This window comes from Pyrgilauda ruficollis, unplaced genomic scaffold (assembly GCF_017590135.1).
Source record: "Pyrgilauda ruficollis isolate IOZ18807 unplaced genomic scaffold, ASM1759013v1 scaffold74, whole genome shotgun sequence".
Classification (NCBI taxonomy): domain Eukaryota; kingdom Metazoa; phylum Chordata; class Aves; order Passeriformes; family Passeridae; genus Pyrgilauda; species Pyrgilauda ruficollis.
Window position 1 is genome coordinate 4,321,509 of NW_024529266.1, and position 18,520 is coordinate 4,340,028.

An 18,520-nucleotide genomic window follows, 5' to 3' on the forward strand; every position below is an offset into this window, starting at 1 on the left:
CATAAGATCAGCTTCCATACACACGAGCTCTGGTCTGAAATGGCTATTTGCAGACCAGCAGTCGTTGTTCACAGCTTCTGGCTAGCTCCAGCTAGGCTCCTGTTCAAGGAGTGTGCTTGCATATTCTTGTCATTGCTTCATTTACTGACTGAGTAAATCAGTCAATGTGCTTAAGCTGTACTCTGAAATGTATTTCCTTCATCAGTCAATATTGCAAATGTGTTCCAAATAAGAGACACAAGAGTACTGGCTTTTGTTAAAGACAGTTACTGTATTTTTAAAATTAGGTATATTTAATATAAAAAATACAGCATTGAAGTGGTAACCACAGGCAACAAAATTTCACCATAATGTAAGTTAAGAACAGCATTAGACTTAATTTATTGATAAGTCTGGTAGACTACTTGGACAAATCCTTGATTGCAGAATCTCATATAATTAGGAGTGAGCTGTAACAGATGAGCAGAAGTTTGATCTATTTTCACCTGGGGTTGGCAGCATCTTTCTGGCTCACATCTGGCAACTTGGTTTGAAGGAAAGCATAGATATGTGGCCAGATCTTATTCGTTTCTGTTCCAGAAAAGGATTTCAATAACCCTTTTTTCCTAAGGAAGAAAAAGAAGAAAGCATTACAGAATGTCAAATTGTTTAATTGTTCCAAAATCTCCACCTCACTTGAAGGTTAACCCAGCAGGAGTGTGAAAATATGCATGTGATGTAACACCAAGAAAGCTGTAGCATTGGAAATGCAGGCTAGACATTGATTTCTGCTCAACAGTCCTGAAAGAGTACAGTGAAGGGTGGTGAATATGGACATACAGAAAGGACAATCATTGATGTTCTCAGAATCTAGCAAGGTAAAACTAGAGCTCTACACGGTGACCTACTACATATCTATATATTAGCATATGATGCTTGCAGCTTTACATTAAGAGAAACATTGTGTGTAATTTTGACTCTTAAAAGAACTAGTAATTTATTTTCACTCCACAATGCAAATGACAATCTGAATTAGCTACTTACTCCTAAAGAGTCTTGCTAGATGGGTCCAGTCACAGTCCTGTTCTTAGAACAGCCACATTTAAATCCTCATTAACAGTTTCTCTATTTGTGTATCGCTTCTTGACCCCTTGCACTTACTAGAAGAGTTTCTACTTATACATCCAGAAAAAAAATATTGTAAATTCTTGCAAAAAAAATGAACTGTTACCTCCACCCACCAGAGCTGTTGTTGCTCATAACAGTACTATGATGTATTGAATAATGCATAGCATTCTTTATGAAGCTAAATGTGGCCGGCTGCAGTGACAAGTTATTTTACCACACAGGTTCCAGAAGGTCTCATGGAACCCTGGAAAATCATACTCATTCTGCTGAAAGCTATACAGCTACTCACACCACACTCACTGTTGTGGTATGATATATTCTGTAGCAGTGAGATCTGTTCCTCGCTATGCTGATGCCCAGTCAGATTTTGCAATGTGGAGGAACAGATTTTACTACTTACCGATAATATTCTAGAACAGGTTTTGTTTGTGCATCATAAGCCTGAAGCCTCTTGCTGACAGTCTCTGGCTTGTCATCATCACGCTGAACAAGTGGCTCTCCAGTGATGTCGTCAATGCCCTAATCATGGTTAAAAGCAAATACCAGAGTATTTCTTCTCTTTAAGCATGCTTTATATAATTTTCTATTTAAATTATGATCAATTTCCCCTTAATCAGGGTGTAAATTTCTGCTGATAAAGAGAGGCTGCTGCCTGTGTTCTTGTCTGGAATATAACTTGTTGACTTTCCAGTAAAACAGTCTGTCAGGTAAAAATATTTTCTCAGTATTGCCAATGAATATTAAATCAGAGTAACTTGACTAATTTGTCCTCTGGAACATTCATAGAATATGGGGAATATGAAGACAAAACCTTCATGTGCAAGCAAAAACAATACTGTTGGTAATACATTCCTGTATAACAGGAAATAAGAGACCAGTTGGACCTTCATTTGACAATACTAAAATGGGCAAAGGAGTTAATGGCCCTTTGATTTTAAATTGCAAAATGGAAGAGTTATCATTTAACAACAGCTGTACAAAAAATGACACAAGAGTCAGCTGAAGCTTTCCCTACAGAGATAGGGACCTAATGTGTGAACTTCTGTTCCTACTAAGTAAGTAAGCATTTTGCAGGTCTATTAAGAGAACAGAGACAACCGTATTTCCCCTGTTTACTTCTACTCCATGTTTTCAATTTAAGTATTGCAGTCCACTGTGTTGTGGTAAGTCTGTTAATTAGTGAAAGGTAAGACAGATCCTAAATAGCAAAGCTCTGGCAGCTAAAGCCTACTCTGCTAAGTCTGAGAATTCTCTGTTCCATCTTGCCTGTGCTCTCCTGCAATTGAAAATAACCATGATTTTAAATACCTTGTTTTAAACAAAACAAAGGCAATATTTTCAGTTGCTCACTTCCATTGCTTACCTGGTATTTCAAGCTGGCCTGTTTTCCTGCAACACTGAAATACAAAAACTATAGGGCCTGCTGTGCTTCTGATGTAAATTAATAGAGCTTCCAGGCGGTTGTGATGCCACAACAGCTAAGTTATTTAGAGTTAAGGATGAAATACAGCTTTAGCTGAGTTGCACTAAAGCAAATAGTTCTTGAAAAAACTTAAGGTAACAATTTACACTCTTTATCTTCAAGCTCTTCTTTAGGATATCTCAAGTCATAAAAATCTGTTGAAAATTAATCTGTTGAAAAGGTTCCCTGACTTGAAAGTTTCTACATCCAGTTTTGCAGTACAGCAGTTCTTCCCCTGAAAATACCCATCCTGGTTAAATATAAACACCGGGAAAGCATTAAGTGGATTCCTCTGACTGGTGGCTTGGTGTTTCCTACATATAAAGCATGACTCTTCTGGAGGAAGCAAAAGAAATCTACATTTTGGACTGTACAGGCTGCAAACAGGCTATGACCATGCCCAGATTGTGTGCCAGTGCACAAGGCAGACAGTATTCCAGATCAGTGAACAGCTTTAACAAGCGCTTACAAAACACCTTGGTGTTCTGCTCTGCAGAGACAAATACATTGTCCGACAGCCTGAGGTTCTACCAGGTCACTGACATACCCTCATACCAGCATGGTGTTACCAGAAAGATTCTGTGCTCCCAAGAAATGAGATGAGCATTTTTGTTCTGAGCTGCTGTGTTTTGAAACACGTTATGCAAACAATATTTTACTGCAGCTAGCAAACGCAGTGCAGTACTTATTTAGTGCCAACACCAATGGATATTGCTTACCTGCACTTTGGGAGGACTGAATTCAAGATTGTAGACTCTGCCACTGGCAGGGTGGATCCAGCGTGCTGTAAGCCGACACTTTATGGTCTCAAATGGCACGTCTAGGTCAATCACAGTGTCTATGTGACATTCTTTATCGAGGGCTTCTGCCTGAGCAACGGTTCTGGGGAAACCTTTTTAAAGGAAACAACTTGATAAGATTCTGGAAGCAGAGTTGTAGCAAAGATTACCTGGATTGAGTCATTAAAGAAAATAATTGTTACACAGCAAAAAAAACCAAAAAGCATTGTCATGTTCTATAAAGATGGAAGAGACATCAGATTTTCCAATATTTTTCAGTGTGTCAATGCATTTTAACTTTTTAAATGCCTCCCAGCTTTTATTTCTTCATTTCAGCTAATCATCTTCCCAAAAGTGCAACAAATAAATGCAAAAAGACCCTATATTCATATGTACACCACATACCACTACACTGAATAAAAACACTGTATACGCATTTGGAATAATAAAAACTCCAATGAAAAGTTTCCCTCAGAACAAACTGGAAACATTTGTGATATATCTTACTTTCACTTCTGTGTAAATCTGTCTTAAGGTGATGGCCATTACAAACCTGTTTTATTCAGTTGCAGTAAGCCAAATCTGTTTACCAGAGGCAGTACAGGATTTAGACGGTTTCTAAAAGTTTTAGTGTATCAAACTGCCCTCAGATGTGATAACTGTGAGAACACTCAGGCTGATCAGGAACCTGTCTCTTCAAAGACGCTGCATTTTGCCCTGTGAACTCTGTGGCTCCCTATTCTATGCCTTAAATTATTTGATAATCTAGTGGAACTTAGGAGAGGTGCACTGGGAACAAAGAACAAGAAAGCACATGTCTCCACAAAGAATTTGAAATGAAAAATTGAGCACAAGACCTTCAGTGGTCAAAGCTACTACAGAACATGGAACAGTTCCTTTCCTCAAAAAGCTCTAGAATAGTCTCATTTTCTTCAGTAGCTTGCATCATACTGTACAAGTAAACTTCTTCATAAAGGTAAGTACCGATAGGCACAAACTTAAGAAATTCTTGCATAATGTTGATCTGTCCTTTGCATGAGTAAGGAAAAACATTACAAAAAGACGGAGTTGATTAAGTCAGACCAAGTCTTTGCTTGTGCTTTAAGTCTCTTGCACCTGGCTTGCATCACAGTCATAAGTTGCCCTCATCCTATTTCTCACATATTCACATTATCTTCTAAATGTTAAGAGCAGAGGAAGAGCTAGGTCTTCAACACTGCTGTTGAACACTGTTCAAGAATTGCTGTTCTTTCTTACTATTAGCAGCCACCATGTTTCTAAATTATGGAGCTGGAAAGTGAGTTTGCTTGGTATTGAGTAATGAGAAAATTCCTCAACAAATTGAACTGCCTTTAGAAAAGCATTTCATTGAAATTGAACTGACATCTTCTACATAGTGTTCTCTCTATACAGAAAAAGATCTGCAAGAGGTGATGAATTATGAAGATTCCAGGAACACAGAGAAAATGCTCTGGATTATACAGTTTATAAATCTAAACGGATTATACCCACAGACACATACAACTCAGACTGCTACATCTGGTTGGTGACTAGAAGTCACCAACCTATTGTAAGGCAGTAGATGGGCGTTTGGCTAAGTGAATGTGCAAGTGGCTCAGCAGCTCTGGTTTGAGCTAACTGACCCCATCTGTTTGTTCTGCATTGCAGTTACCAAACTTAAGATTTTGGGTTAATATATTTCAACAGAACAGTGTTGTTCCTGTGAAGCCCATTATGCCAGACCTATCCCTAGTGTAATTCAGTGGGTCGCATTACAGATGCTGATGCAGACAAAATTTCTGCTGCAAAACTTTAAAGGCAGCAGCACATTAACATGCAGCAGAAATTGATTTATTTTCTTATGGTCTTGACACAATCCTGCTGAGAGCTGCCAGTGGGCACAGCTATACTGCTACACATCCAGATCCACAAGACTGGAACTGTATGTACATGGGACCTGAAACTAAAGGAAAAAAACCCAATATCTGCCATTATTTGCTTTATGGTTTAGGTTTCATTGTACTGTTCACTGTGGGAATAAAACCTTTCTCTCAGGAAGGAACCCAACTGTGACTAAAGCCACCAGAACATATCACTGTACGTAAGAACAACTATATAAATATAACTATAATATTAATAACACAGAGGCCACTGTGGATTTTTCACTCCCTCCAAATAGAAAGACACACCAATAACTTTTTTGTTTTATCTACTGAGATAGGTTGTGACTGGAGTCTGAAAAAACATGCATCCAGCCTAGACACTATTTTTGTGCTGGGCATCCAACTGTACTTCCATGGGCTGAAATAACAAGAGTCATCCAGTTCGTGAAGACAGCAGCAAATGCATTTTCTCTCTAGCAAGAATGCTGAAGGAATGAGCTTACACTGCAGAACTGCAAAACAGTTCACTCTGGAGAACAGAACCAAACAGCAAATGAAGGAGACCTCTTAGGGCAATTGAGCAATACTTTTGATTACACTCCACACTGCTGCAGTACTTTTCCACACTTACCTTGGTACTGTATCGCATTCCTACCCTGCTATTTAAATAATTCCAAAGCCTCATCCTTCAAAAGTTTTCCATACCCCAAGAACTTTAATAAGAAAATACTTTAAAAAGTAAACTTCTCAATGCCTATTTTAATGGGGAAATACCATATGAATGATCATAAAAAATATTAGAATTGCCAGTTTTAAATTTTTTCTGGGTGTTGAACTCCCTTTTTAACATGAGTTAAATATCTCTGTAATGTTCTGAAGACAGGGTACACCCAAAGCATTTGTCAGCCAAAGAAATTGGGGCAGACTATCTGCTGAAAGTTTCACAAGCTGGCTACCAGCAACCAAGGCAGTCCCAGGTTTTCCAGAGCAGATTTTCTCTCCATATATAGTGATATCCAACATGATAACTTACCATCCAATAGCCAGTTGTACTGGTCTAGACCTTTTATCTCATTCAGCATTAGTTGTGTCATGATGTGATCCGGAATAAGCTGCCCTTGGTCAATGTAGGACTTGGCAAGGATTCCCACTTCTGCAAAAGTGAAAGTTGCATTATACTATCTCTGACGTCCAGAAAATGAGAAAAAGCCCACAAGCCTGCAAAAAAATAGTTTTGATCAGGATGATGAAGAAAAGTTGTAAACAAGACAGACAGCATGCTTGCCAAAACTAAAAAATATCCAGATGATCAAGGAGGATCTGACCATACAAATATGTATCAGATTAATCAGATCCACCTGTAGGGCAAAACACACTTCTATCCTCACACCCTCTGAATAAATTTACTAGAATGTACTTGAAATATGAAGTTCCAAAAACTAAAACGAGAACAGGCCATTAGCTAAGAGTCTTCAAAATAAGAAATAGAAAGGATACAAATTTATTAAGATATCAGCCCTCAGACTTCCTGAAAACAAAGTTTATTTCCTTAGCTCAGTGGCTAGTTGTTAACTTACACTTAGGCTTCACTACAAACATAAATGCCTTTGGCAGTCTGCAGTGGGACACGCTTGAGAAGTATGTATTTTTATGATTACTAGAGTTGCAAGAGGGTTTATAGATATTGTACACTATTTATGGGAGTACACACACACTACTATTTTCCCATGGAACTGACTAACCTTTAGTACCAGTCATTTATCCCACTGGCTCACTAAAATTCCATCCATGCATTGTCGTTCCAGCTATGACACTATGCTCCTACATGGCAGGCAGTAGCATGCTGTAGTTCACCCAAATCATGGGTATAGCCAGGAAGAAATTCAGTTGCCTGCATTGTATCCTAGGCACAAAGTTTGCATATCTTTCATTTAAAAAACAATTACCCAGTTATGTTAAGTAATCCAGAATTGCAGCTAGACTGGTTTTACTGTGGGTCTGCAGAAGCCTTTACTTGCAACCAGTTAAGATCTAGAAATCTCTTTAGTTACAGAAAACTAAAGAGAAAATGGGATGGACTGACATACCCACACAGGTATGACCACTTTCAGCAGAAAGCAATGACAAATGCCAGTCCCATCACTCAGTGTGTGGTATGTGCAACAGGACAGAGGCCCTTCTTCAGATGAGGCAACTGAAAAGCAGTACATGCCCTCAAATAGTGCAAATAGTAGCTTTGGTGATGAGAAAAAAACATTGTAATAAAAGAACAATTTCCCCTTACTGCCTGTTCACATCTGTAGTCGGGCTTTGAAAATTACAAAGACCATTTAGAAACAGGCACTGTGCACCTTGGCCAGACTTCAAAACATGCTCACTATATGGAAAAGAGTCAGACTGTGGTGCCTGAGTCCTTCAGCACATCACAAAATAGAAAGAAGGTGACTGTCTCTCTGTGTACAAAGTGTCTCTTCCCTACCTCCCTTCTTCAGATCTTTTTTTATTATTCTAGTGTGCTTTGAACCATGTACACTGAAAAAGTGGGTTGGGAGAAGGAATAAATCATGTCTACATAGTTTAATGTGTAGTTGATGTTTGGCTCTGCTACTGATTTATGTTGCAGCATTGCTCTAGCCACAATGATCTAAAAATATTTGCAAGACAACGTTCACAGGGAACAATGCTAACTTACTTTAGAAAGATTCATGACTTTTTGGGCCTAGAAAGGTTTAGCATATGGCAAGCTATAATTAGACCAACAGAGCTTGAAAAATGCTGCCTTATGCCCCCCTCTACAGAACTCAGTAATTTAGAAAGTCACTGTTACAGAGGGGAAAAAAATAGGCAGAACCATACCCAATAGTCATATATTAGGACAAAAAGTTGATACACTAGGTCAGAGCTTTTTTTTTTTTTTCCCCACTCTGCTGTTGGGAATGGGGTTTCATGGGGTTTTGTAGGTTTTATTTAGTTCTGGGTTTTTTCAGATTGGGTCTGAAACCACTAAAGGCATGGCAATCTACAGAATTACAGGTAACAAAGGTTTCTTTCCTTTGTAGGTGATGACAGGTATCCATGTTCCATGGTTTTACAAAGGATCAGCACGTTCTAACCACATTACAGCAATCAAGCTCTAGCCATAACCAGACAATAATTACCTTAGCATTAGAGAGGTGGTCACAGACTCTCCGCTGTCCAGAAGAACATGATAATAACTGCAGAATGATAAGGACACTCATCTTCAACAGGACTTTTCAACCATGTCCATTTTCACAAGACCACAAATAGAAAATTTGCACCATACAACTACTGTTAGCTATATCTAATTTTCCAGGGGCTTTAACTGCCCATCTTAGTGTTACTCATTTCCCAAGGAACTGAAAATTGCAGGATTCTTCTGTTGTCATTAAACTCATGGATCGTTGCCTTGACTGATTTTGTCTAGGCTGTCTGAGTTGCCTCTCAGTTCTTCTCCTCCTATTTTTAGTGTACTACCTAGTCCTCCTACCTCATACTTCATCTCAGCCCTCTGGGAACCATTTCTGAAACTAGTGACTGACTTTCAATGAAATTGCAATAGAGTTCCCTCTGGGTTTACTAGTGAATGAGAAACTCTGTAGCAGATTCTGTTAAATTCTGCTGTAGCTAATTTAGAGCAAACTTCACCTCTTAAGCTGTCCACTGACTTCTTTCCTTATATTCTGGATTTTTATGTACCTGCTAAACTTCCATTTCACGTTTGCTCTCCTTCACAGTCATTCTTCCGTCCAACCTACCTAGAATTCTTTGCATAATCACTTCTCTCTCCATCACTTCAGGTTCTCACCTCAATTCAAGCAATATGACATTTCCACTTGGAATTTCCTCTTCTCACACAACCTTTTGCATGATTCTGGTGCTCTACGGTCTTGCACAAAACCTAAAGTATTTAGTAAACATTGTAAACCTCAAAACACTTGGTAAAATAACAATTCCTTCATTTGCTTGGAATGGCTACCCACCACATCTTACACTGAAAGTTCATACAGAACAGTTTTGTGACCCTCTTTAAATAAAAACATATGATTGTGTAACTAAATGAAATAGCATGAATATGATCAGGTCTGTCTACACAGGTAGCGTAGCAAATTCTTAACTTACAGTATCTACAATATCAATTATAGTAAAGTCAGTCACTCTACTGAAGTCATTATCCTTACCAAGTAAACAAAATTTGTGTGAAGATGTGGGAATCACATCACAACTGCTTCACCTTCAAACATGCTTATGCGTATTCCAAAACTAAGACTGTTGGTTACCTAGGCATAATACTACAGTGATACTTACAAGTGAATGGAATATTCTACAGCTTGAAGTTGCTGGAAATAATAATACTCTCACTTCATCACGTGCAGCCTGAGATGGTTCTTACAAGGTTTTTCAACCCACCATATAGAAAAGCAGATGTCTAAGTCAGGAGGGAACCTTCCATCACTGCAGAAATCCACCAGAGAGAGGGACTGTGGTATCTCAACTGAGGCCAGAGGCCAAGCTAGAACTGTTCAGCAAGAATAATTTGTATATTTACTAAATATAAGCATCACTGTATGTAAACACAGACCATGCTGAAACCTAAGCATGATATGAACTCATAAGACAATAATAATTTTAAAAGCTATGCAGTTTGAAAATTTTGCACATTGCTTTTTTTTTTTTTTGAAAGCACCACTATATTATGCCTGCCAGCTCAGGACTAGGTGTAATTTTGGAATAGCTGTTAACAATTCTAGGTACCCCTACTTCTAGCCATCAAATGAATATCCAAAAAAGTCTGATTGCTCAAAACCCCTCCTCTTGCCCTGCCTGTTAAAAGACGTGAATATTTTTCTCTTTTATAATATTTTCTCTTTTTTTTCTTCCAGCTGGAGAAACAATGAGAAACTATCAGAACTATTAGAAACACGTACAAAAACTACTGTGTGCTTACAAAAAGCACCAAGACAAGGAATCAATGAGTTGTAACAAAACAACAAAACCAGGATAACCCCGTCCACCTTCACGAAGAGGCTGGCAAGTGACAGCGTATGGAGGACCCACGGCTGCAGATTACGAGGCCCACGTCAGTGGCCTCTGGCCTCCAGAAGAGCTGTGTAAGTCAGGGGGAGGCACACGGAGGTAGGATTGGGGAGCAACGAACCCCATTAAGGGAGCGCCCCCTCTTCTCGGAGGGGAAGGAAGGGAAGGAGCGGGGCTGGGGGCAGGAATGTGTGTTGTGAGCGTGTGTCCCTTCCCGGAGCGGAGCCGTGTCACGCGGGAGCTCGCGCAGCGCCGCGTGGGGGCCGCTCTCGCGGGACGGGAACAGGAAGAGGGGTCGTCGCAGCCGCGCACACATCCCCACCCGCGTCCCCGTGCCCACCTGTCTTCCTCTGCATGTTGTCCCTCAGCAGGTCGCCGCTAGAGAGGTGCTTCACGCCGAAGTGCTTGATAATCCGAGCGGAGACGGTGCCTTTCCCGGAGCCCGGCGGCCCCATGATGACGGCGCGCAGCAGCGGCGGCACCACCATGCTGCCCGCGCCCTCCGGCCCCGGGCGCGCAGGGCGCGGCGGGAGCCCCGCCTTCCCGGGAGCCCCGCCTTCCCGGGAGCCCCGCCTTCCCGGGAGCCCCGCCTTCCCGGGAGCCCCGCCTTCCCGGGAGCGCCGCCTCGCGCCGCCGGCCAGCCCGGGCCGGTCCTCCAGGGAGCAGTCGCGGCAGCTGTCAATCACGGGCAGGAAGGAAAGATCCTTTACGTAAGTGCACGGGGGTAGGGAGGGAAAAATTAGCAACGATAATAAAAATATAAATGAAGCAAATGTCATCTTAGAACGTTGCATCAGACCGCATTTAGGCATCGCTGTTCAAACCGGCCATGACCAGCTTCCCCGCACCCCTCTGCCCAGGAGGCCCATTTTGGCTGCTCCCTAAGCCGTCAGCCCCTGCTCCCCTCAGACACAGAATCAAAGAGTCGTTTGCTTTGGAAGACAGCTCAAGAGTCACCGAGCGCAACAACTAATCCATCCCTTAACCATGCCCCAAACTGACACAAGCCCACCTTTTAAATATCCCCAGAAATGGTGACTCCACCACTTCCCTGAATTTTCATGAGGGTTTCCCAAACTGAGCTAGGACGTGGCTCCTTACCTGGCTGTCACCTAATGACTGCTTGGCTGCTGACACGTCCCATTGCTGTCACTGCCCTGCCCAGGTGCCCTGAGGCTGTGGCAGACCTTGCTGTGCTCCTTCACCCCCATGCCTTGCTCTTGCTAGTCTCTCGCAAATGAGCTCCCACTGTCTAGCAGCAGGCAGTTGCGTTTTTAATGAGCTGTGCCTGAGTTTTGTTTGTGGTACTTGAATGCGAACAACTGCAGGTTGTCCTTGTTCTGAGTAATGTTCTTCCAAACACCAAGATGTCCTTTCCCACAGATACCATTTGGTCATCCTCAGCTACATCAGAATACAATATTTTGGCCAAAACATTAGATTGTCCCATTTCCTGAGTGTTCACAGTCATGTCCACAGCAGAAGTGAGCCTTCCTGATAAAGGTTCTGGAGATGCTGCTAGATCTCAATCACTGTACCAGAAAGGTCACAGTGAAAAAGTGACCAGAAAGCAGAGCTAGAGTCAAAACATCAACAATTCAGCTTCATGATTTAAAACATTTTTTCATTTTAATAGTTTCACACTGAAACAAAATCCATAAGAAAATAATCAAACAGCTTTTTGGTACTTTGAAACAGAAAAGACATAGGAATATAGCCCCAAAACTCCCCAGCCAACAAAATTACTTGTCTTAACAATTAAGTTGGAAGGGACTGGCTTAGCTCATAGAGCGTACTATGAGCATAAGTCTCATTGCTCTGAAAAATGTGAACCTTCACAAATGAATATGATATACCTCTATTCCAGATTGTATTAGGACAGAAAGAGTTAAACATTCAGGGCTTTAGCAGCGTTCCCAGGGCAACACTTCAGTCTGCCAAACTACCATAGTCTTAAAATTTGGCAGCAAAGGCCATTTAAATGTTAGAAGCCACAGTGTTCGTTTTAAGCTCCACACTTCAGAGACTTCTGAATGGCAGAAGTCCACAATGTGTTGATAAATCTTCCTAAAGCAAATATTATGGAACATGGAAGGTATTGTATGAAACACATATCCAGCAAATAACTAGACTTATCAGAGAGCTCATTAACTCTAATGTCGAATGCCACCATGTATAAAAAGCAGCAATCATTTATTTGCCAGTTAAAAAGGAAGCCTGAGGTGCAGCCACTCTACAGGCCTATTGAGCAGCTCAGAAATCCAGATGGGAATGCTAAGACAATCCCTTTGTTAAAGACTATTTAGAAACCTCTCTGAACTTCATAACAGATTCATGAGGAAGGGGTGGAAAAGAACAGAAAGGCACTTCTCCCACACACACAGGTTCTTACTAACCTATGGCCTTTGCAGAACAGAAGCAGGTACTTAGATTACAGAAAATAGGTAGTAAAATAAATTATTGTTCCCATTTCCTTCGCTATCTTTCCTGAAGTCCAAACCTCGCTCTGGTAGTTTTGTGAGTAGTTGCGACATACTCAGAAGTGGAAAAGGAAATAATGGAAGAAATGGGGTCAATTATTCACTAGTTTGTATACAAGTTTTAAACAGCTATTCTGTACTTAAAGACACACAAGTGTTTTTTTTTGGCAGCCTCATTATGATTTTTGGAAAATAATATTTCATCATCTTAATTCAGACTTAATTATTCACATAACAGAGTAGTCAATGCTTATGCAACACAACTTGCACTATATTCTGATTAATCTTTTTCACACATGTATAAATGAAAAACTTAACTCTTGCTTAGTGAGTATAGAAGTAACCCTCATGGTGACTGAACAGTAATGAAAATCTTATTTCAAACAAATCCAAGTGGTCTTACCACTAAATAATCTTTAATTTTTTCAAACATAAGAAATGCTTTGAAGAGGTTTTTTTAAGCCTTAAACCATCAAAAGAGTTTCTGTCAGGTATGCTCCTTGGAGGTATAAATCCTTTCTTCTGAGTTTGATGTAGAATTATTTTAGTACTGTTGGGTAACTACTTCCCAAGTGTTGTATTTGTATCAAAGTGAAATGGTTACTTGCATGAGGAGGAAGTCATAGTACACTGATTGGCAGGGCAGGACGTCTGACATGATCTGCCAAATAATTTTGTACCTAATTTTGTGGAGGAGTGGACAATTTGATGGGTATAAGTCCGGCTGGAATAGAAGTGTAGTGCTTAGTGTTTTGTACCCTACCAAAAGCTGCTAACAAGCATGTTTTTCCAGGGCCTGTCCTGGCACCTTGTTTTGTCTAGTGTCTGTGAATAACTGGAAGAGAGAAGAGCGCACCCTCCTCAATTCTGTAACACCAAACCATGTGGCCTGAGCACCTGGGCTTAGGGGCAGGAGGTGGAGTTCTGAAAGAACAGATGGGGAAAGGGGCCAAGCAGGACCCTGGCAAAATTCAGCAAAGGCAGGTACAAAGTCCTGCATCCAGGACACTGCTTCCAACAGTGCAGGCTCGGGACGGACCAGCAAGGAAGAAACTCTGCTGGAGAAGACTGGGGAGAACTGGTCTACAGCCAGCTAAGCACCATCCAGCATGCAGCCACTAACATCCTGAGCCATATTAACAGAAAGGTAGCCACGACATCAGGGAAAACAGATATTCCTTTGTATTAGGCACATCTGTGTGCTGTGGCCATTACTGGGCCCTCCAGTACAAAACAGGCATTGATCAGTTGGGGCAAGTTTAGCAGGAAGCGGCCAAGGTGATCAGGGGATGGAGAAGAGACACTGCCACAGACAGATGGAACCATGCTTGTTCAGACTGGAGACAAGAAGGGTTCAGGAATACCTAACAGCAGCCTTCTAGCCCCCACAAGAAGGTTACTGAGAAGGCAGGGACAGGCTGCTTACTAAGATGAGTGGCAGGACTTGGCAAGTCAGGTAGTGGAATCTAAGTATTAGTAGACTGAGGTTTTTAAGACCCCACTGGACAAAGCCCTGAGCAACCCAGTCTGACCTTGCTTTGGTCCACAGATTGGGCTACAGATCTGGATTCCAACCTGGATAAGGCTGAGATGCTGTATTTGTAAACAAGATGCCCCATTAATAATGTTGGTTTTTTTTTTTAATAATGCATTGACTACTTATCCAATGAAGGCTAACATATATACACAACACAGCTGAAAATTCTCCTTCAAAAAATATATACCATCAAGAACACTTGAGGACAAGATTTTTTTTTATTAGATATAAGTTGAAATACATAGAATGAAATGTTGCTGTTGAACTGTTTCCTTTAAAGTAGCAAAGACATAACTTTTTACACACCAAAAATGTAGAGCTGTAATTCTTTATTTGGATTTAAATAGTGTTTTATTGCAAAGAGGGATATCACTATCATTTTTGTGGTGTCACTCCTGCCTTTATTAAAAAGCCTAATGAATTATTCTTCCCAGATGGCTGAGTATAGCAAATTGACACTTATACATAGTATGGGTTGTTCCAAAACTCTGAGTTTCCTAGGAAATGTGTATTCTTCAGACAGAAATTCATTGCCTGTACACTTGTGTACACTCAAAACCTTATTTGTGACAAAGCTGAAGCACACCTTATTCATAAAGTGAAAAATCTATTAACATAATTGAAAGTCTAACAGTATCACTCAAGAATGATTCATTATTACAGAAAGTTTATGCTAATTACCATTATTAAGTTTTATTATTTATTATATAAATAATTAATTGCTCCACACACTCTTCTTTGTTTTTCCTATTCTCCTGGTGTTGTATTTACCTCTCTCCTCTTCTTGCCTGGGTCCCAAGGTCTCACTCAAGTGAGGATGGGGGGGTTATGGTGAGTCATCAGCATCTGGACTCCCTCACCAGGAAGAATGCCACGCTTCTGTTAACAGCTCCTTCCTCATCCCTGTAGGGTTCACTCAGAGTTGTTTTTGTATGCTTGCTAACACAATTTTACACCTTGCCTTTTCTTCACTAATCTCCAGCTCCATATTACATCTAAGTTTACTATATATAGTACCTTCCACGTACATTAGATAGTTTCTTTGTCTTTTTTGCTAAACCAGTTGTGTCCAGCTCCAGGTCTGCAACCAAGAAAAGAAACATAAAATACAAGAAAAATAAATTACCCATAGAAAACCTGTCAAAACTGCTCTCACAATTAAAGGAAGCAAACCAAAGCTGCAAGCAGATCAAAGAACATTCAGACAATGCAAATCTGACTAACTTCTGTTCTGATGCCTTGGAAATTCAATAAAAGGCTTATGTCCTGTTACGAGCAATGGCAATATTTTGTTGGAGTCACAAGTTGATAATAATCAAATACAGAATTTTAATTATTTGGAAAACATTTCTGTTGTCTCAGTGGTTCTTTTGAGCTGTATATGGAGTTTATAATTTTAGTCCTATAAAAAGCACTCATCGCAGATTGTTTAGACATCCCTCAAAATAAACATAAATAGGAAAAGAAATAAAGTTCAAGTAAAAGAGAAGTTACATAGCTGTGTTTCTGAGACTGTGTTCCCTCTTGGGAGGTATGTAAACTAACAGAAATTCAGAGAAATGTGTTATCCTTTTGCATTCTTGGAGCCCTCATATATTAGCAAAAGGCAGATCTCTTTTGGAAGTTTCTGTAATGACATTTTCTGTATTATATATCTCAAGTGATCAAACTATCAGGAGACTGTCATGTTCTCCAACCACTGATTAAATGAAAACTAACATTTCCCTGAGTACTGAGGTAAGCCAGTAATAGCTTTACATTTTGAGGTTACATTGTAACAGCTGCCCAGATCATGACATGTATATATCTGTGAGGTGCCACTCCCTCTCTCTGTGCCACCTCTAGGCAGTTGACAAAAATCATTTCCCTGACTCCAGAAATCCTTGAACTTCTAGCACAACAAGCTAATAGCATTCCCAGGGAAACAAAACCCCTCCTTTATGTCACTGGGTATTTTTATGACAGATAGAGCTTTCATTACAGGGATACTTACATTATACCAGGAGAGTATATATGCCAGTGATTTTTTACAGAAGCATCTTATTTCAGTTACATGAGAAAATTCTGACTGCCAATGGAATAATTCTTGGGGAAGACTGTTTTCTGTTTTGTCCTCCCAATTTTGTTTTCCCGTGCCTTGACATAAAGCAGATACTTGCAAATTGTTAACAGATGATAGCAAGTAATTGGAAGTCACAGAAGAAGGACAGGATGGACAGAACTAAAAATACATGTGTGGGAGCGCAGGGGAGTACACAAAGGAAGATAGAGAGTTCATTCAAAGTAGACGCAGTTGACTAGATATTTGCAGTGCAAATCTAAGATACAGAGTTCAGACAATGCAGTGAAAAACATAGTCCCAGCAGCAGCACCTGAAAGCCTTTCACACAGCTGTCTTCACAGAAGAAGACACTAGATTTCAGTGGGAGTGTTTGTCCTCTGTCACACTCCATATCCACAAACTCACAGCAAACTGTTATTTAACTACTACCCTGAAATTACGTCTAAAAGGCCTGTGAATGAAGGAAATTAAAGATGACAAAGTTGTTCCCTGAAAATAGGAAACAGTTAAGTGCCAGACTTCTTCTCCATTAATCATGAAGTTTAGCACTGTTTGTTCTGGAATTCCAAAATACCCTCCAAACTCTGAAACCCAAAGGAATTATGCAGAGAGTTGACTGAATTTAATTGTTTGTAAACAGGAAAACAAACCACTGATTTATTAAGAAAGTTTTAAGAATTTTTTGTGAAGTTTGGACATAGATTTATTAGCTCTGAGAAGATATGTGTGTTCTTTACCTTCCTTACACTCAGTTTTCTCTTAGTTCTGTTCAGTGCATAACAAAAAGAATTTCAGCTGTCCAAGACTCACCCTATTTTCTGCTATATTCTAGATCAGAGCTGCAACTGGCAACTAATTTCTTACACACAGAAAGCTACAATTCTTTGAATCCACAAAACTGTCCATGACCGAACTCTCTTTTTCTAAAACTACAGTGAGGTTTGTCCATGAATAGCTCTAGATATTTCTGCCCATATCTCAGAAATCTTGGACATCACATATGTGAACAAATGCTGTTTAACTGCTCTCATTTTTTGATTCTCATTTTCCACAAATTTCTCAACATGCTTCCTTTAAAAAAATTTCTTAGGCTTTGTTTCCACACAGATGTGGTCTTTTGACTAAGATGTACAATTTTTTGGCATTTGATTTTTTGTCTTACCACCTGGGTCTGGGAAATCCAAAGCATCTGTACAGTCTGTGTGGTAAATGGATTAAGTGGAGAAGAAATTTAGGATACTGGTATGTGAAAAATTGGACTCCAGCATAAAGAGCAGTGTGTCCAGCTGGTCAAGGGGCATGATTGCCCTTTTCTACTCCACGCTTGTGAGACCCACTTGGATTTTTGCATCCAGCTGTGGAGTCCTCAGTTCAGGAAAGACAAGAGGACAGTCTTAAGCTGTGCCAAGGAATATTTAGGAGGAATTTCTTCACAGAATGCTTGATTGGGCATTCAAATATGCTGCCCAGGGAGGTGGTGAAGTCACTGTGCCTGGAGATTTTTAAGAAAAGAGTGGATGTGGCACTCAGTGCCATGGTCGAGGCAACAAGGTAATGTTGGGTCATAGGTTGGACTTGATGATCTCAAAGGTCTTTTCCAGCCTAATCAATTCTGTGATTCTGACTCTGTGGTTCTGCAACATGGACCTCATTCAATTAGTCTAGATGTGGGCCACAGAAAAGATTGGTGGGCTGGAATAATTTCTTCTTGAGGAAAGGCTGAAAGAGCTCAGATTGGTCAGCCTGGAGAAGAGAGGGCCTTGGTGTGAGCTCATTGCTGTCTTTCAGTATTTATCGGGGCTTATCAAAGAGACAGAATTTTTACCAAGAAATAGTGACAGGACAAAGGGCAAGAGTTTTACACTGAAAAAGGGTAGATTTACCCTGGACATAAGGAAGAATTTTTCTACAGTGAAGGTCATGAGGCACTGGCACAAGCTGCCAACAGAAGTTGTGTATGCCCAATGGGGACCTGTAAGTGTTGAAGACAAGGTTGGATGGGGCTTTTAGCAACCTCGTCCATGGAAGGTGACCCTGCCCATAGCATGAGGTTGACTAGATGATCTTTAAAGATCCCTTCCAAACGAAATAATTCTGCTTTTCTGTGATACAAAGCTTGCAGACCAGTGTATCAACACAACAAATATCCTTATGC

The 18,520-nt window shown here is 40.4% G+C and overlaps 1 protein-coding gene across 8 annotated transcripts; it reads right to left on the reverse strand.

The window, feature by feature from the left end:
• Positions 1-251: 251 nt before the first annotated feature.
• On the reverse strand, positions 252-10,866 carry AK3 (adenylate kinase 3). 8 transcript variants are annotated; one of them, XM_041486193.1, is made up of 7 exons: positions 10,627-10,763; positions 9,058-9,150; positions 8,390-8,446; positions 6,265-6,384; positions 3,289-3,461; positions 1,508-1,626; positions 252-605 (listed from the first exon to the last, which is right to left on the reverse strand). In XM_041486193.1, the coding sequence occupies exons 4-7, from the start codon at positions 6,323-6,325 to the stop codon at positions 482-484; spliced, it is 477 nt and encodes a 158-aa protein (XP_041342127.1). In that variant the 5' UTR covers positions 6,326-6,384; positions 8,390-8,446; positions 9,058-9,150; positions 10,627-10,763; the 3' UTR covers positions 252-481. The 8 variants fall into 8 exon arrangements, with proteins under 8 accessions (XP_041342127.1, XP_041342130.1, XP_041342128.1 ...); XM_041486196.1 differs by having other exon boundaries at positions 6,265-6,449; XM_041486194.1 differs by lacking the exon at positions 10,627-10,763 and adding an exon at positions 9,558-9,573.
• Between the last annotated feature and the right edge of the window lie 7,654 nt (positions 10,867-18,520).

Excerpts from the sequence above, each read along its gene's own strand:
- AK3 (XM_041486192.1), bottom strand. The coding sequence starts at position 10,774 with ATGGTGGTGCCGCCGCTGCTGCGCGCCGTCATCATGGGGCCGCCGGGC. Across the intron at positions 3,462-6,264 it reads GTACAACTGGCTATTGGATG|GTTTCCCCAGAACCGTTGCT; the intron begins GTAAGTTATCAT and ends TCCTTTAAAAAG. Across the intron at positions 1,627-3,288 it reads TCAGTCCTCCCAAAGTGCAG|GGCATTGACGACATCACTGG; the intron begins GTAAGCAATATC and ends AACCATGATTAG.